General features: G+C 39.9%; 2 protein-coding genes across 2 annotated transcripts in view; one reads left to right on the top strand and one right to left on the bottom strand.

Annotated features, from left to right (window-relative positions):
• Positions 1–548: 548 nt before the first annotated feature.
• Positions 549–16381, bottom strand: Atg10 (Autophagy-related 10). The gene is made up of 7 exons (XM_067263081.1): positions 16159–16381; positions 3331–3417; positions 3046–3151; positions 2875–2972; positions 2702–2799; positions 1728–1807; positions 549–660 (listed from the first exon to the last, which is right to left on the bottom strand). Exons 1-7 carry the CDS (start codon positions 16258–16260, stop codon positions 656–658), a joined length of 576 nt encoding a protein of 191 aa, XP_067119182.1. The 5' UTR covers positions 16261–16381; the 3' UTR covers positions 549–655.
• Positions 16382–17036: 655 nt separating this feature from the next.
• Positions 17037–27734, top strand: part of LOC136969008 (single-stranded DNA-binding protein 3-like) — a 53817-nt gene continuing 43119 nt past the window's right edge. Inside the window, 5 exon segments of the mRNA XM_067263080.1 lie at positions 17037–17258; positions 17666–17738; positions 18731–18792; positions 23773–23857; positions 26345–26386. Of these exon segments, the coding sequence (XP_067119181.1) occupies positions 17203–17258; positions 17666–17738; positions 18731–18792; positions 23773–23857; positions 26345–26386 (318 nt within the window). The 5' untranslated portion in view covers positions 17037–17202.

Genomic DNA, 27734 nt, shown 5'->3' on the forward strand with positions numbered 1-27734 from the left:
TCAACCATATTTTATCTCCTGTGATGCTTCTCACATACAGTTTAATCAGGGACAGATATACATAGGAACTAATAGGTCTTAAGCCCTGAGCCCCCAAGTGTCAAGGGTCCACAAAAATTGAATTATCATAAATTTTTTATACTATTTCATTATAATATATTTGTGTAGATATAATGGGCTTTATAATAGTCGATACTTTTTATTCACACCAAATAAAGTTTCTGCTTATTGTTTAGTGCTCGAGATAGGCCTAATATTCTTATTATAACTTTCAGCATGCCCAAAAATTTTGGTCAGAATTTGTCCCTGGGGCCAGGAGAGGTTGCCACACCAATGGCACTAGTGCAAACAGCTGAAGAGAGACTATATTGAGAAGATGGACCTACCTATCGAGTTATAAATGATTTGTTTGTGTCGAAAAAATAAACTGTAAATCAACACGATACGCCCCTCTATCAAGTAAATTACTGAGCACAGGATTTTATAAGAACGTAATTCACCGATTGAGAATATAGTTATAATACAGAAATAAAATTGTGAAAACTGAATTTTTATTTTAAAAATTTTAATTAAAATATCAAAATATAAAAGCATTATTTCATTACATTGATTTTTGGCATGTTTAAGTTTAATTTGTAGACTTCATTATGCACATTCAACCTGTAAAAATGAAACAATTCTACATTAATAAAGAAGAATGGTATTATATTAAAACTATTTTCAATTTTTACTAATGAAATGTTTCAATACAGAACAAAGTTCAAAAATTAATAAAACTTAAATAAGATGGGTGGCTATGCAGTAAGGTTTCCATTTATCGCCACGAGGGGTGAAATTTCAAACTGGTCCCGATCCTTCAAAATTTATCATGCTGTGATATAATTCTCCATCTCTCACCCATGGTTGGCCCCATTGCGAGTCAAACTGCACATAATACTTTTAGACTCCCAAATAGCTTACAGATACCCAGTGCCTCGGAGTGATTCATAGAGCTAAATTGTACAAACTGTTCACTTTTCCATCCTAAAAAATGTTCAGACAAAATCTGTATTTTAAAACAAGGAGTCATACGATGGCTCTATCAATTTCAAACAGATGGCGCTATTATGGACTGAAATGGGTCAAACTTTATTTTCTTAAGTGGGAACGTCCATTTCTAATCAAATATTACAATTCTACATCAAAAACAAACTTTTATCTAAACCACTTTTTCCGAAAGATGCACTTATGGAATCGTTTATTTTCTTCAAATAATGAACTGATAACGTACTGTGTCAGGGCGATCATACGTAAGCTTGTGATAAAGAGAAGAGATTGATCTTGATTCCGCCGAATTATAATAGTTTCCTAGTGATTTTCTAAAGAGGTTTTGTTCCTTTATTCAATGAACTTCGCAGCTATCCATAAATTCACGTACGTGCAGTGTGGCATCCATTTATAATTTTGAGCGCCCATAACTTCTGATAAATGCATCTCTTGAAATAATGTTCAGACAAATTTTGTCTGAACCCTAATATCTTTTTTTTCATAGAATGCAAATTTCTCGAAACATTCCGAGTACTAATTAAAATGGGTCCCTGTATAATCCAAAATTTAAAGAATACAGTCTTCAATTAATTGAGTCATGACTTTGTGTTACAGATTAGAAATAAATTGGAATGTAACTAATTTTAATCATGAGCTAGTTATGCAGTCTCAATAAAATCTACATTAGAATCACTATTTACCTTTAGTGATGTAATAGGGAGAGACTTCTAAGCCCACGATAGGACCAACAATACTTAACCATGATACCAAGTAATTGAAACTGAAAAACAAAAAAAAATTCATTGTTTATAGTAAATATACAGAGCAATTCAAACGCCTCTACAACTTTCAAAGCGTATAGAATTTTTAACAGAAAACGTGGAATCGATAGCAAAACAGATTAAGTTTGTCTCACTATAGTACCAAAAGTATCAGGTGTGTATTTCAAAATGGCTTCTGTTGTCGGTGTGAAGTGTGCATGTTGCATATTTTGGTTCAAGGAAACAAAATCCGCAACAACGGTTTAACGGATTTTTCTCAACCAAAATCGTAGAAATCACCCATGAAGACCCACAATTTACTCTTATCACTGAAATTTTGTTGTGAGTTGGTGTTCTGTGAGCCATGACAAATTCATTAGTCGCTTGCGTGTTTATGGTTTTGTCGTGGAGCAAGCGAGGGCAAGCTTCGTTCGTAGTCCTAAGTTCTAAGTTTCCAGTCCAGAAACCAGAAGTCCGTAGGCCTTCTGGTTTTAAAACTGGATCCTCTATACCAAGGGTGGCCAACAAGTCGATCGCGCTCGACCGGTCGATCGCCAAGCCAATTTTGGTCGATCGCTAGCGATGTCTTGACTTAATGTATTATATTTGTAACCGAACGCAACTGTATGCATGCAGTTATGACTCGACTCATAAGCAGTGAGTGCACTTCGTACTGAAACAGTGTATAAACATAGTATGTATTTCACACTTTCCCCTCCCCACTTAGACTATGCCTATGACAACATGTCGATCGCGACACATTTTTACGATAAAAAGTAGATCTTATGTGCACAAAAGTTGGCCACCCCTGCTCTATACTCTAGACCAAACAGCTAATACTTTCATCACTTTATCCTTATAAATTACTCTACAAATACACAAGCAACCGTATAATACATAAAATTAATACTCACCTTTCTTGTTTCTCAGCAACCGACAAAACATTTTTCATTAATTCTGATGTATGACAAGGATGTATAGTGAAAAAGGGCCTTCCTAAAATGGGATGTTCCTACAAAAATGTGACAACATATTTCATCCATAGTTAGTGTTTTAATAAGAGGAAGCAGAAACAAAATATGGCTACTTGCTGAGTTAACATGGCCCAGCGCTGGTTTTTCAATTGATCCTGATAATATTTCGGTACGCCAGACCAAATTTCTTCCAATAACAGCGTTGAACCATCTGAAAAATTTAATATGACTCTTATAAATTGTAAACCTATAGTTTCTGATTATAAGGGTCATTATATAGTTACCTTCTTTCCATGCTGTAAAATACATAACAGGTACTGCATAGCTAAGACTGTATACAATATGATATTCGTAAGTGATAATACTTCCGTTTAGTTCAAATAAATCAGTCTAAAATGTACAAAATGTATAAAAGATTTTAAAATTTATTATTATAGTGTCTTTTGGAGTCTATTTTTGTAATATTTTTGCTTATAAAAATAATCTTAATCCTACTGGATAACAGATGGCGACAGAAGTAAGTTCCTTACCGCCATCTGTTATTATAAAGAAGAACGAAATATACTAACTTGATTATCGTCACTATTTAAATTTCCTTTATGTAAATTCTCCATTTTTCTAATAGTTTTAACAAGATATGAGTATCCGTCTTCTTCCTGTAATTTAAAAATTTATATATTAAAAGAAAAATAAATAGTGAAATCAGAATTTTAGTCGATAATGTAGCGCCATCTGCTAGTCCAAAAAGAAAATCAGTTTAAAAGAATAATCAATCAATTAAAAACTAGAAAAATAAATGGAATAAAATACAATTTATTCCGATAAATTTAATAATGAAATATTTCGGCTATATTAAATGTAAAATAATTTAGATAGATTTTATTTACTAATTCATTCAACAGACGGCAGCACCTACATTCGTACGTTTAATTGATTTTCCTTATTAAATTTTATTAATGTAATTGTAACGTAAAAGTGTTTAAAAATTTAATTAAATATACATCAATTTTTTATCTATATTAAATTTTCCAAATATTAAATAAAAAGTAAATTAATTTTTATAAATTAAATTTCTTAAATATTGATTAAAAATGGGGGTACGAAAATAAAAAATTGTATTACTTTGAATTAAAAGATGAAATTAAAAATATTCCTTATAAAATATAAGAAAAATTCGATATGGCTTCCTGAATAGAAATTTTTAAAAATTTTCATTTCCGCTTGACAAATATTTTCTGCATTTCCTGTTTAAATTCCACTACAAAAACGGGGCAAATACATTTTTAACGCAAAAAAAAAGTTATTTTTCTTCTTAAAATTTTCCTTTTTCTTCCATTCTTATTTAATTTCAAATTAATTAATAAATAAAATATATTTTTTTTTAATTTATACCAAAACTTTCAATTCATTATGCACATCTTTTTTAAAATAATAATTATTAAAAAATTTATTTAAAATTTTAAATAAACAATAATTTTTGAAATAATTTTATTAATTATTCCTTTAAATCTCCTAAATTATTCTTTAAAATTAAGAAAACACATCATGACCTCAATCATCGGGTACGTGCGAATGTTTAATATTTTCACCGCGCGATGGCACCAGCGTAGGAAATTATATAATGGTCACGAGGCTAAGCTTTTTTTTAATTAATAAGTAAAATTATTATTCTTTTAAAAAAGATCGAAGAATTGGCAACAATTACGTAACCTCGAATAATAATTTTTTTTGCTCTCAAAACGAGAAATTTATTTATGATTTAAAATGTTAAAATTTTTTTATAAATGTGTATAATATTAATTTCATTTTTTAATATTGGAATATTTTATTATTATTAATATTTTTAAAAAAGTTAAAATTTAGAATTCGTAGAACAGATCAAAAACTGCTTTCCCATTCGGAGTGACAAGTCGGCGCTGGTTGAAACCATTATTTCAGTCTACATTACTTATACATGACTTCCCGCCTCTCCTTCTTCTTGTGGATTGGAGACTGGAGAGGTCAAGGTCTTTCGACGAAAATTGTTCTCTCCCAGTCTTGTCCTCAGCACTAATTGATGGTGTCAATGCTAAAGATGAATGCAAAGGTCAAGCCATTCGAGTGCTCTGCACTAAGACAGCATAACACCGACTCCAAAGGAAAAAATAAAAAATAAAATAAAATAAGAATATAAGAAAGGGAAAAAAATTGGAGAACAAACACCAAGCGAAACCGTAAACCATTTCGGATAAGAAAACGTCACTGGAATAGAAATTTTTCTGCGATAATTTTTATTTACTTATTTATTTTTATATCTAGATATGGAGCCGCTATTACTCGATTATTGCATACTCTCATCGAACCTAATACGGTTTATTAAAAGATTAATTTCTAACTTGTGACAATCTGCGGCTTTCGCCAATTAATTTCCGTGCTAGGAAATTCCATTGAGTACATATATTTCGCTTTGTACACGCGTCGAACATAAACGTATACATACATTTTTCTGTATTTAAAAAAAGAAACAAAAAAGAAGCGGAGAGGAGAAGAAGGGTGGGAATATTTTTATTTTTGAAAAATCTTTATCGTTTTATTGCCAAAGGTCAAAATGTCAAATCGTATTTTTGTTAGCTCGCTTTTGTGTTATGCCATTATTTTTGTTTGTCAGGTGGCTTTCTGCTCTTGACACATCATCTCCCGAAATTCATTGATGAATACTCTTAATGGAGCTCATTCACTATTTACAAAACTTTTAACTCGAAATTAATTAGCATCATGTGTATCTAAATAAACGTCGTACGAAATAACAACGAGAAAAAGTTTACCAAACTTTTTATATTTACCGAATTTTATTATAAAACCGAAAACATTAAGCACAAATTTCCAGTTAACACACATTTTAAACGATTATCCGAAAATATAATCTATAAAACGCCAACAACCAATAGCGATAACGGAAAGAATTCAAATATAACGATTTGACCAATCAGAATAATTAAATCGTTTCTTTAAATTTCAAATATTTAAAAATTCAAAAACAAAATTTCTCGACTCCGAATGGCTCTTTAAAACCTATTGCGTAACAATAATATCGATAACGACAACCAATAGTTGAAACTAAATCATTTAAAAATTTAAACTGACCAATAAAGTATTTTTATTTTTTTATTACGAAACAAATTCCTCGATGTTAATTGGTTTAATTATTAATACCACGAAAAATTAACGAATTGTTTTTCGAGGGGAGAGGAATTTTTAAAATTCGTATAAACGAACTAATAAAACGAACGGAAATTTGATTTTTAATGTGGAAAAAATTATTTAAATATAATAAATAATAAAAAAAAATAACTTTAAACGAAATCGTGGGAAATTTTTAAAATGTCGTGGACGTGGAATATACCTTTAAATAAATTTACATCAACTATTACGTCACACATGGCATATCACAAAGAAACAATTAATGTATTTTTAAAAAAATTGTTTAATATTAATTCGTGATATTCACCTATCGTATATTTTCTTTTTTTTCTTTTTTTTTTACTTTTGTTCTCCAAAACGAGACGGATCGACAGAAATCGGAATTAGAAAAGAAGGAACTAATCGATAAAAAGGTGAACGCTGGAGACCTTTACAGAACTCTCTTCAAAGAGCGAACCCACCACCCCTACAACGCCGCAATAGACTAGTCCAGGCAAGCTAAGAATCAGTTTCGATACTTCTGATTGGTGAAAGTGCTATATTCTGGCTACCTTCCAACCGAACCTAACGCGAGGCTTTTTAAAAGATAAATATTTGATCGATGTTTAGGAAATTTTAAAAACATTATCTAATTTAAAAATACCACTTTTAATTAAAATACCAATTTCATTAATTAACTGCCCTGAAAAATTTAATTTGTTTTACTAAAATAATATATATATATATTTTTTTTTTCTGTATTATATTACGTTGTTATTTTAATATTTTATTAAAAATAAATTTAAAAAAAATAAAAATAATAAAATTTCCATATTTTTAAATATAAATATATCCTTTTGATGGACATTTAAATACGTTTTACATGTTTAACAAACGAATATTAAATATCCTAAATCCATTATCGCCGTGATTATGAAACCAAGTTAGGGTCGAGTGGAGTGACGTGAACAATTTAAAAGGTAAACTCGAAGTAAAAATTATGAATATTTTAGGCGACGGAGGAATATTTTAAAGCGTTAATTATTAAAATATAATTAAAAATTACGTTTTCCTTAACGAATATATTCCCATTTTAAACATTATTTTATTTATACACAATATCCTTCGCCCCTCCCCCGCTTCATGCAGGAGTGATAAAGAGAATCGAACCTAACCTGAAGAATGTGTTGAAAAGAATAATAGAAATGTCGAAATAATAGAACCCAGTATATGTAATTATAAGAAATTAAAAATTTGCTCGAATTTATTTCTTATGCAAATTAGCTCGCTTGACATTCAGATTTACGTTTTACAATATTCGATATAACATAACAGCAATACCTTATGCAAAGCGATGTAAAATTGGTGACTTTTATAGCTCCGCGGCAAACTTTGATGCACGATTACCATTTAAATCCCCAAGAAACTTTTCGATTTATTAGAATATATTAAGTCATTAGGGAATTTCCTTCGGGTTTACAAATTAGGTTCGAATGGAGTGGCACCCCCTATGATAATACGAAATAATCTAAACAGTGTAAATATTTAAAGTTGCAGAAAATATTCGGAGTATTTATTTCGTAAGATAACATCGAATTGTTATCGAATATTTTGGGGGGAGTTGGGAAAAATTGCTTAAAATTTTAATGAAAATTCGATAGGAATGCTAGTAAAATTGGTAATTAATGAGAGCGCGCCGTTCACCCGATTCTAATCTTTAATAAACCAATGTTTAGAATACCAAATAAAACACCTTGCATAAACAATAACAAAGGTTCCTGGCCGCGAATTTTAATAAAAATATATTCACGAAAATCCACCAATAAAAATTCGCCTTTTATACTTCCAATAATAAGAAATACTCTTCATATAATTTGATTGATCTATTGATTCTTACGTTTTTCACAATCGATCAATAATAGACAGCAGTGTCAGTATGAAAGAGGAGAAGAATTATGAAAATTTTCTATTTATAAAAAAATGTTGGGGATATTTTAATGAAAAAGTATCGTAGAGAAAGAGTAGAGAGAGAGAGAGACTTTTACTTTCTCCTTCCGACAATAATTTTTCTCTATTCAGACCAACAATTTTTTTCTAATTAAAAAGAAAAAATAATGTGTAACATAAAAACTATTCTTGCAAATAATTATCAGAAAAAATTCTGAATCCAAAAAAAAACAAAAGTTATACACAAGAATTCGCTCAATATTTAATGTAATTGGTCCGTGACTTATTACGTTTTTTGAAACTGCCCAATGGAGTTGTTTTTAGCGATTTTCGAATTCTGAAACTGAAAAAACAAATGAAAATTGTCTTCGGCTCTTTCATTGGTTTAATGTCTTCTTTTTTAAAAATTATTTTTCTTTAAAATTCAACCAACAGAAAATCGTTTTTCTTGTGTATTAAAAATTCTAGAGTACGTAAAAGTCGAAATTTAAATTCGAGAATTACATTGGTCCATTTCGAAAAACGCAAGTCATCCATGACCAATTATGTTTTTCCAAAATCCATCAAGTTTTTTTTAATTATTTTCAAAATTCAAATTGAAAACAAAAAATCCAACATGGAGCTATGATTGATTTAATTTTTTTTTTTAAATATTTGAATTTCGAAAAAAAAAATCAATTTACTTCGTCCAATTTCTGACGTAATTAGGCACGGATCGTTTTTAAATTGTGAGAATCGACCAATAAAATAATTTGTAAGAATTTTGTTGTAGCTACCTTTACCAATGAAACGGACCAATAACAGAAGTTAGAAACCCTATGACGTAGCGGTGGACAGTAGCGGGTTATCCTATGAGCAAAAATGGGCAATTTCCTAGGCCTCCACCAGCAAAGGGGCCCCAAAGCAATCTTTTATAAAAAAATATTTCCCCAAAAAATTTCATCGAAAGAAACACAATGTACTATATGGGGTCCCCTAATTCAAATTAGCCCTGGATCCATGAAGCTATAACGCTCCATTGGAAGCCGAGTTCAAAGTTCAACCTTTCAAACTGATTTTTAGTCCCCTGGCTTCTAAGATTGAAAGCACAAAGAAGTTCGGTAATTTGTCGATCCGAAAAATAAAGTTATTTTTATAATCAATTTTTTAAAAACGAAAACTTTCATTGGTTCGGAAAGAAATGTCACGTTTTGAATTCCACCAATAGAATTTTATTAATATTTGGAATTTAAAAAACGTCATTGAATTCGTTTAACCGTTAACCGAAACGTCACACGACCTCATTACGTTTTACTGAACTTGCCAATAGTTCTGTTCTAATAATCATTTACAAATTTAAATTTGAAAACGAAACATTTCGTCACGCGCTTATTGGTTCGATTACGTTTTATACGTTTTTTTTCGATTTCAAATCGTCCAATAAGAAATTTTGTCTACTTTAAACGTTAAAAAAACACGGAAAATTCTTTAAAAATTCATATTTCTTCTTCTTTAGTTAGAAAAATATTATAAATATATTTAAAATGAAAGGAAGAAATGCTATTTTTTAAAATGTGGATTTAAAAAAAAGAAGAAAAAGAAGAAACGTCTACTCTCTTGTTTAATTTAACCTCTGCTGGGACCAATTCTAAATTTCTAAAGCGGGTCACTGAGTTACTTGACTTATCATAATTAGACACAGCTCATATAATGAATTGTCTAAAATAAAACTAGAAAGAAGGAAAAGAAGCTAAACTAGAAAGTACAAATTCTGATTCGTTCTACGAGAAATTAATGATGCATTTTATATGTCACTGTACTGATAAATAACTTTGTTTCTTCTGCTTTTGTTGAAATTGTTTTGACCGATTCTCCTTTAAAATCTTTTTTTTTTCTCTCTCTCCGATTTATATATATATATATATATATATTTCCCTCCAAAAATAGTGTTAATTGAATGCGGAATTACCGCGTAAAAGGAACTATATAGGGGGGATATCCACGTGTAAGAGATCGTCTGGTCGTCTGTACGCTTCATATATTTAGTAACCACCCAATATTTGTGCTAAATTTGGTGAATAATTTGGATCTTTTACCTTTGTTCCCTCTTATGGTAATTTGACGTTTCCCTTCCTCTACGTTCATTATTAAGGGGGGTATCGGATTTTATAGCGTCTAAATTTTTGCATATATTATTAACAGGGCTCGAGCGCGTGCCCTTTTTTTTATGATTCGTTACGGCTCCTTGTTTACGCTTACCTTTTAAAATAATTTAAATGCGGGGTAATGAAAACAGGACAGAACTGGTTGTTTGGAGGAAGTTTTCGGTTAGGAAATGATGAATAAGTACGAGTTGTACGTTTACGTAACAGTCAACAGATACACATAGATTTGGTATTTTAGTATATGAGTAATGTAACTTATTATTGTTCATTAATTCTTTTTTTTTCTTTTAATGTTAATGATTATATATCAGACAGTGTCGCCATCTATCGATGTTTTATAAAAGACGTTCGTAGGGGGTTTATGTAGTGTCGTGACAGCTTACTACCCATCGAATTAAGTTATTGGAAGAGGGCATAACGGGTTAATGCCTGCCAACAATTTAAAGGGAAAGGTAAAAGTATCCCACATACATCCTTTACTAGCGACTCGCGAAGGAAACTATGTACAGTACATTCATAATAATACAAACTTCAAGGTCAAAGTGGTAGGTGGTTCCTGTCATCGAGTTTCTACTCGTCCATTTTATGGTTTCACAAAGAGAGAAGGAACCCTTATAAATGGGTCAAAGCCATTCCTAAACCGAACTCGGGTTAATGTACAAGGATAATAGATTTTTTAAATATATATTGTTATTATTACATCGAGCCTTTGTCGGTGACGTCGAATGTGAAAAGTGTTTAAATTTTTTTTTTTAATTACAATGGTCTTCAGCACATTAACATTAGAAAAATTATCGAGTTAGATAGTTCCCGGAAGGATCGTCTCAGATTTTAATGGTGTAAACTTTTTAATACACTTAAAAAGGAGATAAAAATGTCCCCCCTATGCTAGATAGATAAATTCTTGTTTTTTTTTTAATGGAATTTTCTGTGTAAAAATATTCATTAATATATATTTTAAAGTAGGGAAATTCGTTAAAACGAAGTTTCAAAATTGGGGAAACTCGTTAAAATAAGGTTTAGAAGTCGAGAGTGTGCGTTAAAATAGGATAAAAACCAGGAAATGTTCGTAAAAATAGGGTTTCAAAATAGGGAATTTTATTCCTTAAAACAGGATTCCAGAGTACGGAATATTCGCTAAAATAAGGTTTAGAAGTAGAGGAAGTAGAATATGCATTCAAATAAGAAATAAAATAGGGAATAAAAATATGACTCCAAAGTAATAAATACATTTAAATTTCCAACTTTATAACAGGGAAAAGCGTGTAAAAAAGGGAAGAAACAACTTATTCTTCTATTCTTTACACGCAGTTTCTGTTTTGTTTTCTACTTTTATTTAGCTGAATAATATTTTCGCCATTCTCAAAGCAGAGAGTAGCAAAAATATGATTAATTTTCATACTTATAATAAATGAGTTATTGGCAAGGTTACACGTCGCTACACGTAGGACTTGTATCAAGTAGCATAAAAATGAGGGAAAGTTTAGGCCTTGTGACGTTAAAAATATATATAAAATTTCTGTTAGAATATTCCTAAATTCTTACGAGAATACGAATTTATAATTCCGAAAATATATATATTAAAAAAAAATTAGGAATACGAGTTTTGAATTTAAACACGGATTTACCAATCGATATTTAAAAAAAAAAAAAAAAAATATTCGTTAACAAATATGGTTTCGAAGTAAGGAATATTCGTTAAATATGGTTTTAAAGTACTGATTATTCATTAAATATTGGTACGGAATAAAGAATATTCGTTAAATACGGTTAAAAACAAGGAATATATCCAAATTGCCAAGTAAAAGTAGGAATATTCGGGCACTATACTGGTATCGAGCCGTGTAATTTATGTAAGTTGACGATCAAAATCGTTATCTGGCAGGCCTCCTACATCTTGGTATGTAGGCCTCGATCGGTATTGGGCCCTCTCTTTGGACCTCACGCTTCCGATATTGAGCCCGGGGCGAGAAAAAAACCTACTCCTCTTCTGCTACACACGACCTTGATGACAACAATCTGGGCAAAGAGACGAACCCCAATCGAGATCCGAATTATACTTCCAAATTAACTCGTATGAATTACAATTAAAATTATATGTATTATATATAATAATAATCAAATCGGTAATGCGATACCCCCCCTTAAATATGTGCATTCGAGTTTGCACCATTAGATATTTTCTAAGAGCACAAAAAGGGGGAGGAGAATAGAGAGACAGAGAAAGAAAAATAAAATACTTTCACGTCGTCGTAAAATTATTAATTTTACATTTAGAGGAAATATAGAACACAAACAGGAGAATATAAGAATTATAATTATTGGCGGAATTTTTCCTCAATCCAAGTATATGTTTATCCCTCGGGCATTTCTGCATGGTTTCCCCTCTGGCCTTCTCTGGTTAGTCAGCCTCGAGCCATATACATATTCTTAAAATCGATGTTTCTGAAGGATAGAGGAGGATCTTGCCACGGTTTATAATTTTTTCCCCCTATCGATACAATAAAAATATTCCCAGAACACTACGAACACGTGTCTAAGTAGGGCGATCTATGGGCAGGAGGCCTTGAAAATTTATGGATTCTTCGAGGCCCGCTTCGTGTTTGGGGCCCTTCTGGTGTCGTATAGGGCAGCGAAACTTTTGTGCATTGGTTAATTTTCGCGGGGGTGTTCAGGGATTACATAAGAGGTTAAGAGCGTCGGATACGGGAGATTCCAATCCCTGATGGCTACCCAACTGCAAGATAAGCTAGAAAGTTGTCGCATCGATCTTTACCGGGTTTCGGGATTAAAATTTAACTCTATCCTCTTTGTAAAATAAATAAAGATTTAAATACAGTAAAGTATAACCTGTTTACGACGGAAACCAGCCTAAACGGTCAAAATTCTACGGAACGGAGCGACTTTCTACGTTTAAATAAACAAATAAATAAATAAACCTGTTCCGAACGGAAAAAATATTCCGCTTTAAGCAGGTTTCGCCGCGTATTGTTTTAACTGAAAGGTCAAATCACGTTTCCGAGTAGCTAAAGATCACACAAAAATATAATGGGAAGATTAATGAAGTAGCTCGGAGGTTAACAGAGTTAAACGGGGGGTTAAAAGGGAGCCATTAGAGATTTTAAGAAGTAATTCAAAGGTTAAAAAAAATATATAAACTCATAATGGACGATTAAAAAGTTTAACGGGGGTGGAAGGAATGCAAAAAATATATACACCAGAGGGCGGGTTTTAATTCGAAAATTTTTCCATCGAAACGAGAGGGGGCAGAAGCCGAAGGGGATGTAAAGAATTAAAAAATATTCGTGAAAGTTTCAACTGTGCAGACGTTGGCGTAAAGGTAAACGTAGAGGGAAGGATATTGTTATATCAATACCTCCTTCGAATATACAGTTACAGCATGGAATCTGATATAGAGTAAAAATCGGTAACGTAAGACATTTTAAAACTAAGGCCGCAGCAAACCGCGTACGAAGGGGGGGAGGGAAAAAATGGCGCTATTATTAGATCGGGACACGACCGATACTCATTTAATCACCATTAATAATAATAAAAATAAAGCGTTGGAGAAAACATACAAGTTAATATCTGCGAAATCGATCAACAGGAAGAGATTCCCGAGTACAGCATACGTATACATACATACATACATACATGCATACAATATGAATTAATCAGAGATCTAACTAAAACCAACCCTTTATAAAAATCGATAAGGAGGAAAAAAATACAGGGGGTGGGACGAGATAACTAAAACAAAATAAATAAAATATTATTCATATCTCAAAAGTTGGGGATTATATTTTGAGAAATTGCATCTGTGATGCTGGAGAAAGGGGAGAGAAGTAGTAGCAGCACACACAAACATACATACAGAGAGAGAGAGAGAGAGAGAAAGAGAGGAGAGAGATGCAGTGGAGACTTGTTGACAGTTAGCCATGTTCGGGTTATTTATGTTAATAATTAATGTTTTCCAGACTTTTATTATTACTCGCGTAGTTTAAAATATTTATAAACGTAAAGCGAATTATATATTTTAAAATAGAAGTTTTCTTCACAACCGGTTGCGTATCGAGTCGAGTCGATTCGGTTTGGAATTATTCCAAAGGCACACGCACACACAAACACACAGCAAAGAGAAAATGTCTAAAGTTCAGTCATACAGACGGATAAAATCTTATTGCAAACGTCAATGCTAAATATTATTCGCTAAACACCGCTGCAAGATAGAATTGGAGAGGTTTTTAGAGGTGACCTTGAAGGCAATACATATATATACATATATATTCAATTTTTCCTTTTTTTTTATTCCTTTACAACAAAAATCGTCCACTAGAGGGAGTGACCGTCTGCCACAGTTTCCTCTTCCATTTTGCAATTTTCCCGACGGAAGTTAAATATTTAGTACAAAAAATTCGGCGAAGTTGGTCGGGAAAAAAGAAAAGAGATTCGAAATTAATGCCCTTCTTGTTTATTTTTTTATTTTTATTTATTTTTTTATTATTTTGCCACGGTTGGGTAAAGATCACACGACGTTAAGGGCAAGAATCAAGGCGTTGATAAATTGTGAATATGCGATCGAGGAAGTTTTTCTTTATTCCTGCAACCGATCGAATATTATTCCTTGCACACCACAAAACTCGTGGGCGCATGCGCCGCGCGAATAAACTAAAGCACAGCTGATGACGTCACGAGGCGAGCAGGTCACTTCAAACGATTTAGAATAGAATTTACTTGAATACTTTACATGGCTAAGCGCGTGCGCATTGCCACGCGAAACACCGAGAACGTGAAGAAAAAAAATTTATATATATACACAAGTATATATATATATATATATATATATTATTCTCTCCTTTGCTTCTATCACCCTCCCTTGCCGTTTCTGAAGGTGGGGACGCGTGTTTTAATCCGATAATTTGGAAGGAAAACGGGAGTACGAGTACGTATATACGTGTGTAGGCGTGTGTTTGTATGTATGTATGTATATTTACATGTGTGTACGTTTCTATCGATGGGGTCGAAGGGGTGCTTAATGGGAAATGTTGGAAGATGTGCCGCGGGTCACGTGCACGGAGAAAACATCCCCGCTGGCTGACGTCACGGCGTAGTTGGAAGGGATTCGCCGGCGTAAAGACAACAATGCAACGATGACCTTTTCCAATAGCAGCTACCACCACCATCGCGGCAACGGCAGCAGCATCTTCAGCCGTCGATTCGACCCCCGACTCCGACCCTCCTCGAGCCAACAGGAGACCCGACGTAGCAGCACTCGTGGTCCTAACCAAACGCCAATCAATAAATTTACATATACACTACTCAGGTTATGATAGAGAGGGAAAGAAACTTTAAAACTTCCACCAAGCGCGTGAGGGATGAATTAACCGAACCCACGACCCGATGCGAAGGGGGGAAAAATCGAAGAAAAATGCCAAAACACCATTTTAAAATCGTCATCGCGCGGGGGTGTGTCCTCGTTTCCGCTTAGAGGGAGTTTTTTCTTCTTTGTTTCGGGAGTGGCGCGTAGTTGTGACGTAAGCGCGCGTATCTCTCTCTCTCTCTTTTTTAAATAATAAATATCGGAGCGATTGTGTTGTGTTGATTAGCCGTTGGCTGTCGCCTGCGCCGTGTAGCCCCAACCGACCACGTGTGTATGGCATTACTTCCGCCTGGATATACTCCGGCCTGACTGATCGATCGAATGTCTCGGCTGTGGAGAGTACTGGAGTTGGCCACGTGCGCTGACGCACAACTGCGCACCCATCACCAGGACAAAAATAGTCCTAAGCTTTGATAAAGTCCTGTCGCATTAAATGCAGACCGAGGGGGAGGGAAAAAATTAAGAAGGGGCAGTCGGACGTGACCATTTATCATTTCCGAGGGGGTGTTCGCTGTTTATGTTTCTCTCGTCTCCTGTTTGTGGTGTTATTTCGTTCCTCTTTTTTTCCCCCGAAAGATTCGGGCGAACTGTATTTATGGTGACTTTTTTCGTGTTTTGGTCCGATTTGAAATTCCCTCCCACGACGTCCTCACCTCCCCGCCTATCGATTTGGTAAGGTCCAACCGGTCTCATACTACATTCCCGCCAGAGGAGGGAAGGTAGTAGTTAGAATACTATTTAATTTACGATTCATTTTTGATTCCAACCTTGATCGCCTTCCTCGACCATCCATCACCCAAATCAGCTGACTTCTCCAGAAATTCGTTGACAACTTTCTTATAATCTTCCAACTCCAACGTACTCGACATCTCCCCCGCTTTAAATCCGAATGGACGATTACTAGGACACCGGAAATGACGACAAGGAGTGACTCATTCTCCGGCTCGGGGATGAATGTTTATCGCTGATATCACTCGACCTAAACTTCTCCTTAGAAATATATTATTTAAAAAAATAAATAATAATAATAAGGAAAAAATATCCAAAAATTATTATTTTTCGAAAAAAACGAAATAAATTAAGTTATTATTATAAATATTTTTTTACAAAAATTAAGTTCGGGAGGTGGCAACATGTAAAAATTCCGATTTTTTTTTTTTTTTTGAAAAATTTATTAGCCGACGGAGGCGACTTCACGTGACCGATAGGGTAATTAATGTGGTATTTTTACGTGAATTTTCGATAAATAAATCCACTCGATTGGCATGGCCGATGGATTATTAATAGATATTACAAAGTTTCGATTTTAATATAAATTTTAAAAGCAACGAATTTACCGAGTTTAAACAACACGGTCTCTCATGCCCCAGCTGGTCGTTTTCCAACCCTTCCGTTTTCTACGTCGTTCTATTCAACGCTCACTCCGCCCCCTGGACGGAAAACTTAACGAAGAGACAACAGCGCCGAAACGGCGATTAATTATTATTTTTCCATGTCGACAAATTAAATCTAACGAAACCACCGTCCACCATATTACTTTTTTACCTTTACCTTAGTTGAGTAAAAGTTTAGCTAGTTTTGGATTGTTAAGCGGGGGGTGACGACGGTCGACGTAAGATCCCGGACGATTGGACCAATGGCAGTCGAGCGATTTGCATAGAAGCGTGACTGCTGGGAGAGGAACTGCTGCATCGAAGAGGCCGAGTCCAATCACATCGCGGCCCGTGACAGATCAATTAATGTTTCTATGGTAACAGGGTCGGTGTCGTCCTGAATGTCTTGACAGGTGCGTGACAGTTTAACTTGACAGCATGTACGCTAAAGGGAAAGGCTCAACGGTGCCGTCGGATGCTCAAGCCAGAGAAAAGTAAGTAACCACGTCTACCATTGTCCGTAACGTTGGCGTCCGGCCACGGTCCGGCTGTTAAGCACGGGGGGGTAGTGGCACCTCGTCAACATGGCGTGAATCGCCTTACTACTTCGGCGCCCGTTCCATTTACGTAACGCTGGCTGGCGCGCGCGCTCGCTCCCGCGTAAGTAACATGTCCGCGCCACGCTCGAGATTCGTGTTGTTTAATTAATCTATTTCATTTTTTTCGCGGCATGCGGGGGGGTTTTTAACGTATCCGGACGTGCACGCTGGCCTTATGCATATGGCCGTGTGTGTGGTGTGTGGTGTGTGTGTGTGAGTGAGAGGATCGTTCCACGCCGGCGGTGTGGGGGTGTCGCGGTGGCGGATGTGTTGTTTTGACGTTGTTTTCTTTTGTCTTCCAGGTTAGCGTTGTACGTTTACGAATACCTGTTACACGTAGGAGCCCAGAAAGCGGCGCAGACGTTCCTATCGGAGGTAAAATTTACTGTGTTTTCTGCTGTTCGACGGGTCGGAAACGGTGTTTGGATGGAAGATCGTGTCTCCAGCTTATCGGTTACACAGGCCTGGCGACGGAATGGAGAACCTTCCCTGTCGCTCTCTCTCTCTCTCTCTCTCTCTCTCTCTCTGTTGATTCCAGGCGAACCCGGTAGTTGGGGGAGGATCGCAGAACGTGGCTATTGCCCATGGAAAACTCCCGCTCCTAACCCATCTTTGGTCAAAGACCACTGTGGATTTCCAGAAAAAAAATATCCAAAATATACACGTGGGGGCGTATCATTACCTTCTACCGCCTTTCCTATACAACACCCCATCAGATAGTATGGCATTTAATGGTAAATAGTGAGGTTGTGTGCAAACTCTCACCAATTTTTAATTCTTTCCATCCAATCACCGGTGTTATTACATGATCAGGGGGTGACAGATATTATTGGTTTTTATTACCATTATTGAATAATAGTTTAAATAATTCTTAAGGAACCTGATGTGTTAGATTATCACATATTTTTTTTAATTGTTTCCCCTGTTTTTTATTGTTTATAACTAGTTTATAAGGTTAATTTGCAGAGCTCGCCCTCCTTTCCAAAGTTTTCAAGAATGATTTAAAATTCATTAACTCTTGTTTTATTTATTTCTTTTAATTAATGAATTAATAAATTTATTTCTTTTTTTTCTGTACCTATTTATAACTTCTGTACAAGTGTTTAGTTCCATTTTTCTGTTTTTTCCCCCCATTTTGCTTATTACATAAATGCTTTGTTGCATCAGAATACAAGGACATGTTTTGAAAAATATATAAATTTTGAAATCTGATCTGCTACTTTGGTTTCGAGTTGAAAGAAAAAGGAAAAAAACATCTCCATTTTATTTCGTTATTAACCAGATTTATTAATTAATTATAATTAGTTTTTAATTACGATTACGCACGGAATTACGGATGCTTTACTGACTGACCTTCTGTCTTGCAGATCCGATGGGAGAAGAACATAACGTTAGGTGAACCTCCGGGATTTTTACACTCGTGGTGGTGGTGAGTATACTTTTTTTGACGTTCGGCCGGATGCACATGCTTCCGGAGGTGCCTCGCCGCGACGTTCCGAGGAGGTCTTCCTTTGCTCAGGCCCAGTGTGATCTCACGGGCATACAGGGTGTTCGAACGCCTTAACACAAACAATAATTTGGAAAAAAGAGTGAGGTTGTAAATTAGGTCGTCGTATAATTTGCCATCTTGGCATGTGTTTTTGTTACATCAGGGAAGTTTGGGGAGAAAATAGGATATTTGAAGAGTTTATTTTGAACAGAATTAAATTTAATCAAAATTAGTTTTCATTCTTAATATTATGTGACATGTGTATGGTGGGTAAAGTCTCGTTTTCGGCTGGTTACGGCACGACAGTGCAGTTGTTGAAAATCTGTGATAATATTCCGTATCAACATGTGCATTAGTATTCCAGCTGTTATACCAACTGCAAGGTATATCTTTCTAGACGCATACGTATATGTGTGTATCAGAAAGCAGGTGAAATGTGTTACCTATATTTTATTTATAAAAAAAAAAAGCTGCAATTTATTCTAAAATTTCCTTGTGACGGATACAGTATAATGATTTTTATTCTATTAATAATTTCTATACTACTGGAGTTAGTAGTAGTATTGTTTGGCTGATTTCTTTTGTGTTCCGGTTGTTCAAGGGATCTTTAAAATTCTTACTAAAATTGGAAGGGGGGGAAAAACACACTGAAAGGTAATTTGCTTTTTGGCAGAATTTGAATCTCTGACAGAAAGTTCATATAAAAATTTGAATAATTTATTTAAACATTTTGGCGCATTGATTAGGCTCAGATTTCTTGCATGTTAGTGTTTAGGGGTCGAATTTTTCGGTCTAAAATCTGCCCAAAACGCTTAACGTTTTAAGAAATTAAGTATTTTTCCTATTTGCTTATACGGGATTACGGTTAATACAAGAAACACTTGCATTTTATTTCCAGATGGCAGTTTTTTTATTTTTTAATCCATCGTTTAATTTTTGTATGTGGCTTGGGCTTGTGCCACAACAAGTGATAACGTAACCATTTCCTAACAATTATTTTCAATTTTAAATTTAATTTTAAATAATACGAAACGCTTGAGCGCAGAAACGTTTCGTTTCTGTTTTTAAACTCGTCACAAACCTTATCTATTTAATGTCGATTACTGTAAGAGTTCAATGTTTAAACAGCTGCAGCTAAATTGATGAAGGAAAGGGAAGAGGTTGCACTCATTCTGTGGTTTTGTTATTTGTTCCAATAAAATATAGTTTTTTAATGGAAATTTTTGTTTTTATTTGGTAAGTTTTTAAGGATTTCTGTCCCAAACTTGCCTTTGTTACCTCTATGCAGGTCCTCTCTGTGAAAATAGTAATGGTATATGACAGGATTTTCAATCATTATAATAAAAAATATATTAAGTAGATTTAAATTTTCAAGCCTATAGTTTGTCTGACTTAGTTGTGTCGCAGTCACTTGTAGCACATTGATAAACTGGGTTGTTACCCAGTTATGCTTATTTACTAATTTAATTGATTATATGCAACAAATGCACTTTTTGGAATACTCACACAGGAAACTTAGTGAATATTTTGATTTTCGTAGCAAAAAACCATATCTTCGAGATCTGTTGATGTTAACTGCATTGTTTCATTACATGGGTGACCGGTTTGTTTGGGATATTTACAAATAATGTGTTGCCTTTTAACTGCTTGCTTTGTTAGTATGTGATTAGAACCTCATATGCTTTCTTAGCAAGTGTACGTGAAAGTCCGATGCCTCGTACTGTCTATCGACATGGTACAATGTAGCCTTAGAAAATGTATGTGAGAGTCTGATGCTTCGTACTGTCTATTGAAACAGTAAAATGTATTTTTTACTAAGTTTGTGGGTTTTTTGGAAGAAATTCATTGCACAAATTTAAACATAGTCTTGCTTCTCACATTTCCTTTACAATGAGTATCTTACCATTATTCTATGTATTTGCATACCTACCTTATTTTGTTTTTACTCATATTTACAGAATGCAAAAATTTACTCTAGCTGGTAAAGAAGAATTTACTCTAGCTGGTAAATGAGCTAAATACAAACAGATTGCAGCCTGTGTCTTGAATTGTGTAACTTTGATTGATTGCCAAGCGTTCCCAAAATATCTACAAACTGGTACATATTAATCATTTTTAATCGGGTTGGCAAATTAAGCAAGGGACATCTTTCGGAATGGTCTGCTGCCAGTTTTCGGATCTTTCGGAGTAAAGTTCAGGAGGGAGAGTTCGAGGACCGGTCCGTTGCCTCGGATCTTTGGTTTTGCTTGGCATCTAATGGAATATGAGCATTCCGTGGCGGGTGGCACTCTTATAAACCTTTCGGAGAGTGCAGAATTATTGATCTTGCCACTCCGTAGTTATCTTCTGCACCAAACCAGAACAAAAAAGCATAAATCACAAGAAAACAGTCCATACAAAGAAATGATAGAACGTCTTGCAAAGTTGCGGCACCAGAAAGCATCTTCTGTTGGAGCAGTGCTGAACCCTGCCCAGCTTATCCAGGAATGCAGAGAGTGGTCCTCCACTCCAGAGCATCCGGCGAGAAACTTTGGGAGTATTTTTTAAATTTGCTTTGTTTGAGGGACTGATGACAATTCTGAGGACGATTTGGGCATTTGTAATTAGTGTCGACGTTTCATCGATCGGGCGGGCAGGGAAATACTTTCGAAGGAGTGTAAAAGAATCGTTTACCACTCGGACGGTAAATTAAATTTTCTCGAAGAGTGCCACTCCACGCCGAGGAGGTGTTACAGGTTCGTCAAACGGGCTAACAATGAGGCACGGGCGTCAAGCAGTCGGTTTGCCAATCCTACCTTCAGGCGAATAAATATTGACTAAAAAATAAAAGGAGACCAGTCGAGTGCCGCTCGGATTTAGGTTAGGATGTACGACGTGGAAACGCTCCTTCCCCCCAGGCCTAGATTCCCGGGTACCGGTTGGGCCATTCGACTCGGCTCTATGCAAACGACGTGGCGCTTCCCACTCGGTTTTTGGGTCGAGCCGGGTCCCGAAAATGCCGTTTCGGATATTCGGCCGCTCCTCCTCCCCGGCACCTGTTCGTCTCGTTTCATTCACGGTGCACCTTCCAAACCGCCGCTCTGTTGCCGACCTTGAGTGTGACGTGTCGCGGATGTTTTGCGTGCACGCGGCTTTCGGGGGGGAGGGAGATTTTCGACGCCCGCGCTCCGCCGGTTGGCTCCTTCTTGTTTCCATCCCCGCGCACGATAAACATTTTTCTCTATTTTAAATATCGATCCGAGTCGGCGGTTTATCGTTTTGCCACGCGCCCCCGCATTTAAAGATTTTTTTCCTTCGCCCTCCCTTTGCTGGGGGATTTCGGAATGCTTCGAGAATCTCGGATGCCTTCTTTCTCCCTCCGAAATTGCTAAAGGGGTCTCTTTACCGCGCGCTCGTGAGGGAAAGCAAAGATGATGCGAATAGGAAAAGGGATAGGGTAGAAAATGCTTTTCTGGATATCCTGGAAGCCCCTCGGGGAGAGACGCATCGATACCACCCCAGAAAACTGCGTTCGAAGAGTTCGATCGTCGCGTACGCCAGGGGTGAAAGGAAGGATCTCGCCGCGCTCACTCGACTTTACCTTTCACCCGCGACTCGAATTCCGCATCCCCCTGCGTAATTAACTGCCCGAAATTCCCGTTTATTGCCACCCGGAGGCGAGCTTGCGTTACACTTTTTTGCCTATTGTCTTAGCATAGAAGGAGGGGTGCGTAAATTTTGCCTCAAACACGGAGGTGTCTGGAAATCGGAGGGTAAGAAGGGATCCGGCCTGTGAGAGTACAGGTTTGGTGAGTGTTGAATGTTAAGTAGATGGGTCGGCTGGTACGCGGCATTTAATGAATTGACACGTCAGAAGTCAAAGGGTGCTCGCTCCACTTGTTTGTATTTCAAACATGTCTGCGTGGTAGAGAGTGACAAGCCACTGCCTACCGTTTAGTAGGAAGCTCTGGGCATCGTCCCGAATGAAACGCCACGAGGTATTCCGCGGAAGGCGGAAAAACCCTCGCGCCCCTTCCCCTTCCTTTCCGGGCAGTCGAGCCAAGAAAAAGAAAATTTCGCCCAGTAGGAGATGGAAAAATGGCTGCCGGAACGCTTCGCCCCCGCTGGCAAGTTTGGCAAAAGTTTGTAATGTTTTTTACGACACCTATAAATAGCGGCGTGCGTATTAAATTTTAACACTTGTCAACACCTTTAATATTTATCAGAACGGCTCGCTTAACGTAATGAACCTTTTCCAGCCTGTTTACGTTACCTACAGGTGGAAATTCCGTAATACGCACGTGCAGGCGCCAGAGCCAGCCGGCGGATACAACGTTTCATAATCGCAGGAAAGTCACCTGAGTGTTTCGTTAGTCGGGTGTTGGGTAACGGCGGCTCGACGCTTAGATAAACTTGACCCCCCCTGAAAGTCCCTACCCGAAAGGTCATTTCTACCGGCATGAAATTCCGCTGCGTCATCCTCCAGCGTGTATTGCACACATTCGCGTACGCGTGTAGGTGCCCATTTTTTTATTCGGTGGGCCAGTCGAGTCGATGATCTGCCAGCGCCGCAACGCCACCCCTTTCGATACGTCGGGGTCGAATTTGTGTATTTGCTGAAATTCCTCCTCTCGCCGTTGTCATCCAAGCGTGCAGAAAAAATAAACCTTGAGTATGCAGGCTGCAACTAGTCTGACGGGTATATGCAGAGGGGGTGAGGTTATGGCAGAAAAATACTACGCGTGGGGCCGAGAGTTTCGTTTCGTTTCGTTCTAGTTCGATCCTCTTCCAAAAATAATGCCAGCGCCGCAAACCCGCGTAACCAGTGTCGTCACCCGGCCGCAATTAATTACCCATTAATAAAATATAAAATAATAATACATTAACTTTATACGTCCAGTTTCTGGAGCTTAATTGACGCGTTTCTTTTCGTTTTTTCAGTGTTTTTTGGGACCTGTACTGCGCCGCACCGGAGAGGAGGGACACGTGCGAGCATTCGAGTGAAGCTAAGGCATTTCACGACTACGTAAGTATAAGTAATCAAGGTTTGGCCAACGCGTACGGACGGATCGACGAACGTACGTCAGAAAAAAAAGGTGGAAGGGCTTATCGGCGCGGTCCCTTCCTCCTCCCCCTCAGATCCGCGCGGATGGTGGCAAGATGGCAGCCGGTTTCCCGTCAGAAAAACCGTTGGCAGAATTTTTAGATATTTATGTTAATGTAGGCATAAATCGGTGGATTTCCATGTCAGGGTCAAAATCTAACGCTCGGGGGGATTTCTCCATAGCGGTTCGTAACCCACTTTAAAACGTGGTATTTCCGGAATTGCGCAAAAGTTAGCGAAACAAGGTCGAGAAGAAGAAAGGAAAATAAAAAATAAAGGCAACACACGGCACCGGCGCACGCGAGCAGTCGACGTTTGTTTCGTCACTTTCGCCGTCGGAACGCCTCCCCCGCGCAGTGGGAGCCAGCGCTTATCGAACGACGGGAGGAAGATGGCGCCGAAAGGGGTAGAGCGAGAATTTTCGACGACGCGGAAGCCAGGAACCGTCCCCCCCCCGAAACTGCGAGATGTGGAAAATCCGGGCGGGCCTCTTTTTTTTTCCTGTTTTCTGCGGCCGTTTCGGAGGAGTATCGGCGCATAGGGTTTAAAACCGACCGAGCGTTCCTCCAGGCTTCCACGCCTCCCTTCTCTCCTCCAGAGCGGAAGTGACGCAATCGGGGCCGTTGCCAAGTTATCTCGGAGCGTCCGGTGTTTTGGCACCGGGAGGAAAACGGCCGCCGGCGTAACGTCCCGGGCCGCCCGCCACGTAACCGTCAAGTAATAAATACGGCTCTAATTTCGGAAAGTTTGGAGACATTATTATTATTATTTTCTCTTCTCCCTTCCGATTCTCTCCGAAGACGGGTGGCTCGCGGGGAGGAAGTGGGTTCTTTCCCCCGCCAAAAATTCGAATTTCATTTTTTCGTTTTCTGGCGCGCGACGTAACTCGTTTCCCGAACTTTGGCGGCCACCCGGCAGCCATCGATCGCTCTTCCTTCTCCTCCTCTCCGCTGTCCCACCCGATTTCGTCGGTCTCCTCTCCCGTCCGTCCCGCGGGGAGGCCGGGTTACCCCGTCAGAGGGGGCCCGAGGTCTTTGGGCCCGCTTTTCCCGGCGGGGCGGGGGCAGAGCGCCGTTCCCCGGCGGAGGCAGTCGGGAAGGGGCCTCGGCCATCGGGAATTTCTTTTGGTCGTTGGGCGGATAAGCGCACCGGAAGTGGGGTCCCTCCGGGACGCTAAATCCTCGGCGGACGACGGCGCGGCTAGCGGCACCTGCGATCGATACCGGCGGAGCGGCAACAGGTTGCCGGCCACCGCGGCCCGGGTCTCCTGCTCCGGCGTAAAGGAAATAAATAGGGAGGGCTCCCGTCCGGCCGCCACCGGCCCCTTCGGGCCCCCGCCTGAGCCGGAGGGGAAGGCGTCCGGCGGGAAGAGGGCGTGCGCCGCGCGGAGCGTCGTGACGGGCAAAGTGGAACGCGGCGGGGTTGGTGACCCTGGAAGGTCCGCCCGCGGTCGTTGATACGGTGCCGGCTTCTCCAGCCAGATACCCCGCCGGTACGGCAAGGGGGAGGAGAGTCGAACGACGGGCCGGAGACGTCCCGGTTCCTCGAACTCGGCGTTTCGAGACGGAAGGGGTCGAGCGATTATCTCGGCTCGCCGACCGTGAGACAAATAGCGCGCGCGCCGGCTCGCGCTACCTCGGGTTAAACGACCCGAGTCGAAAACGCGGCGCCCGCCTTCCGTCTTCCACCCGCTGGGGGAGCCCTGGGACGGCCGAAAGGAGGGTCCGGCGGAAGTCCGTCCTCGGCCTCTTTATCCCCCTTTTCCCCCGGAGCCTTTTTTCGTCCGCGGGAGAGAGGCGGAAACCGGCCACTCTCGCTCTACTTCTTTCGTCCGTTGACGTTTACGGTCGCGTTCCGCTTTTTCAGCCACCGACCCGACTTCCTCGTCCGCCACGCGTGGCCTGGCGGCGCGCGTGACCGGACGTCCTCGAAAACGGGGCGACGGTCCCGGTCCGAAAGAGGGGAGCGCCGCCCCTTTCCTTCTTTGGGGCCGGTCGGGGGCGCTACCCGAATACGTAAGGGGAGAAGAACGGACGGCCCCGGGTGGAAAAATTTCTGGGAAACGGCGAGTTGCGTCGGCCGTCCGTGCGTCTCGGGTGGCGCGGCATCCGTTTACCGCTCGGCTCCCGTTTACGAGATGGCGTGCCGCCGGACTCGGACGGCGCACGGAACGCCGTCGACCCCTCTACCCCTTTAATTCCGCCGACTTCTCCCCCGCCTCCTCCTTCCTCGAAGGTTACCGCGGGAGGGTAGAATTTCACTCCCCTCCCGTTTTTCCGGAGCGGAAAGTGGACGCGGTATCGATTATCGGCCGCGTCGATCTTCCGCTTGTTGGCCGCGCGGGTCCCACGGGGAGCGGACCCCGGAGAGCTCCGGACACCTTCTGATCTGTGGCATTTTCTTTTCCAGGGTTTCGTCAATTCCGGTTACGCAGTCAACGGCATTGCCCACGTAAGTACTCTTCCCAGTCATTACCGTAGGGATATTCGCGCGTGCGGCGCCTTCTACCTGCCCGACTTGTCGAGTTTGAGAACCGCCACTCCACGGGAAGAAAACAATTTAAACTATCGATCGGTTTCGGCCGGAGCCTCTATCCCTTTCTCCGTCCGTGGATCCGTCCGCCGACATCGGCGGGATGGGAGGAGCGTCACGCGGCCTGCCGCGCGCGGTGGCCTTTTCTCCTTTCCTCCCCGTTTCCGGCGGAAGGAGGCCGCGCCGAAAGGATCGGCCGACTTTTCCTTTCCGGCGGGGAGAGGGCGGGCCGTTTCTGCCTTCTGCTTAACCCGGGCCACCCGCCTCCCTCCCGGCGCGGTGACGAATTTTCCGGACGGCGGGGGAGAGCGCGCGCGCGCGCGCGACACAAAATCGATACGTTTTGAGTGAACGCCTGGTCGGTTCCATTGGTGCGGCTCCCCCTCCTTACGGCATCCGATGGGACGTTCCGCCACCCGTCGGAGTCGACCGGACTGCGGAGGGAGGGGGGCCCGAGGAGCGGGGAGGCCACCCCGGCGCGCGGCGTTTTCGGACGAGAGGTGGCCGACGGGGTCGAAGACCGCTCGTCCCGCCTGGCTGGTCACCAAGCAGAAATACGTGGAAAAAAGTGCCGGGAGGTTGGGATGACGTCACGCGGTCGTCCGGGCGTGAAGGTCTTTTCGCGGGTAGATCGGCGTCGGGCCCACTACGGCCCCGTGGCGCCATCTGTGAACGGCCGGCGGAAGCCGTCGCTGACGGGGGTTGACGGGCGCGGGTAAAAGAAACCCCGCCCCCGGGAAGGGACGATCCGCGCCGGCAGCGAGAGGAGTCTCCCCGGACGCGAAGTTCCGCCGGTGACGTCGTCCCGCGTGCAGTAGGTGCGGTCTCCTCGGAGACCGTAGCCATGGATATGGCACCGTTCTCTTTGACGTCAACGCGCATCGCGCAAACAGTGGAGACCTTGAAACTTCTTCCCCGGCGTTTTATTTCTCGCAACTTTCGATCCTGGTCGGAGGCGGAAAGAGGAGCGTCGGCGCGGCGGTAGAGCGACGACCCGTCGGACCGGGCGCGTTCCGCTCGGCCGCCTCGGATCGACCTTGACCTTTGGCCCCGCGGACAGAAAAATCGGTGGAACGTTCCCGTCAGTCTAGCGGCTTCTTTCGCCGAATTCCTTTCTCTGCCGGGGTCGACCGGGTCGATGCCCCGCCGTCGCCCGGCCGGAAGAGGGCCGGGCCGACGCGCCCCGCTTCCCCTCCGGCGCTGGCTCGCTAGCGCGCGCGCGCGTCGGCGGTGGCCAGCGGCCCCTTCGGCCGACCGAAAGGCGGAA

This window comes from Centruroides vittatus, unplaced genomic scaffold (genome assembly GCF_030686945.1).
Source record: "Centruroides vittatus isolate TY-2023 unplaced genomic scaffold, ASM3068694v2 contig_1683, whole genome shotgun sequence".
NCBI classification, from domain to species: domain Eukaryota; kingdom Metazoa; phylum Arthropoda; class Arachnida; order Scorpiones; family Buthidae; genus Centruroides; species Centruroides vittatus.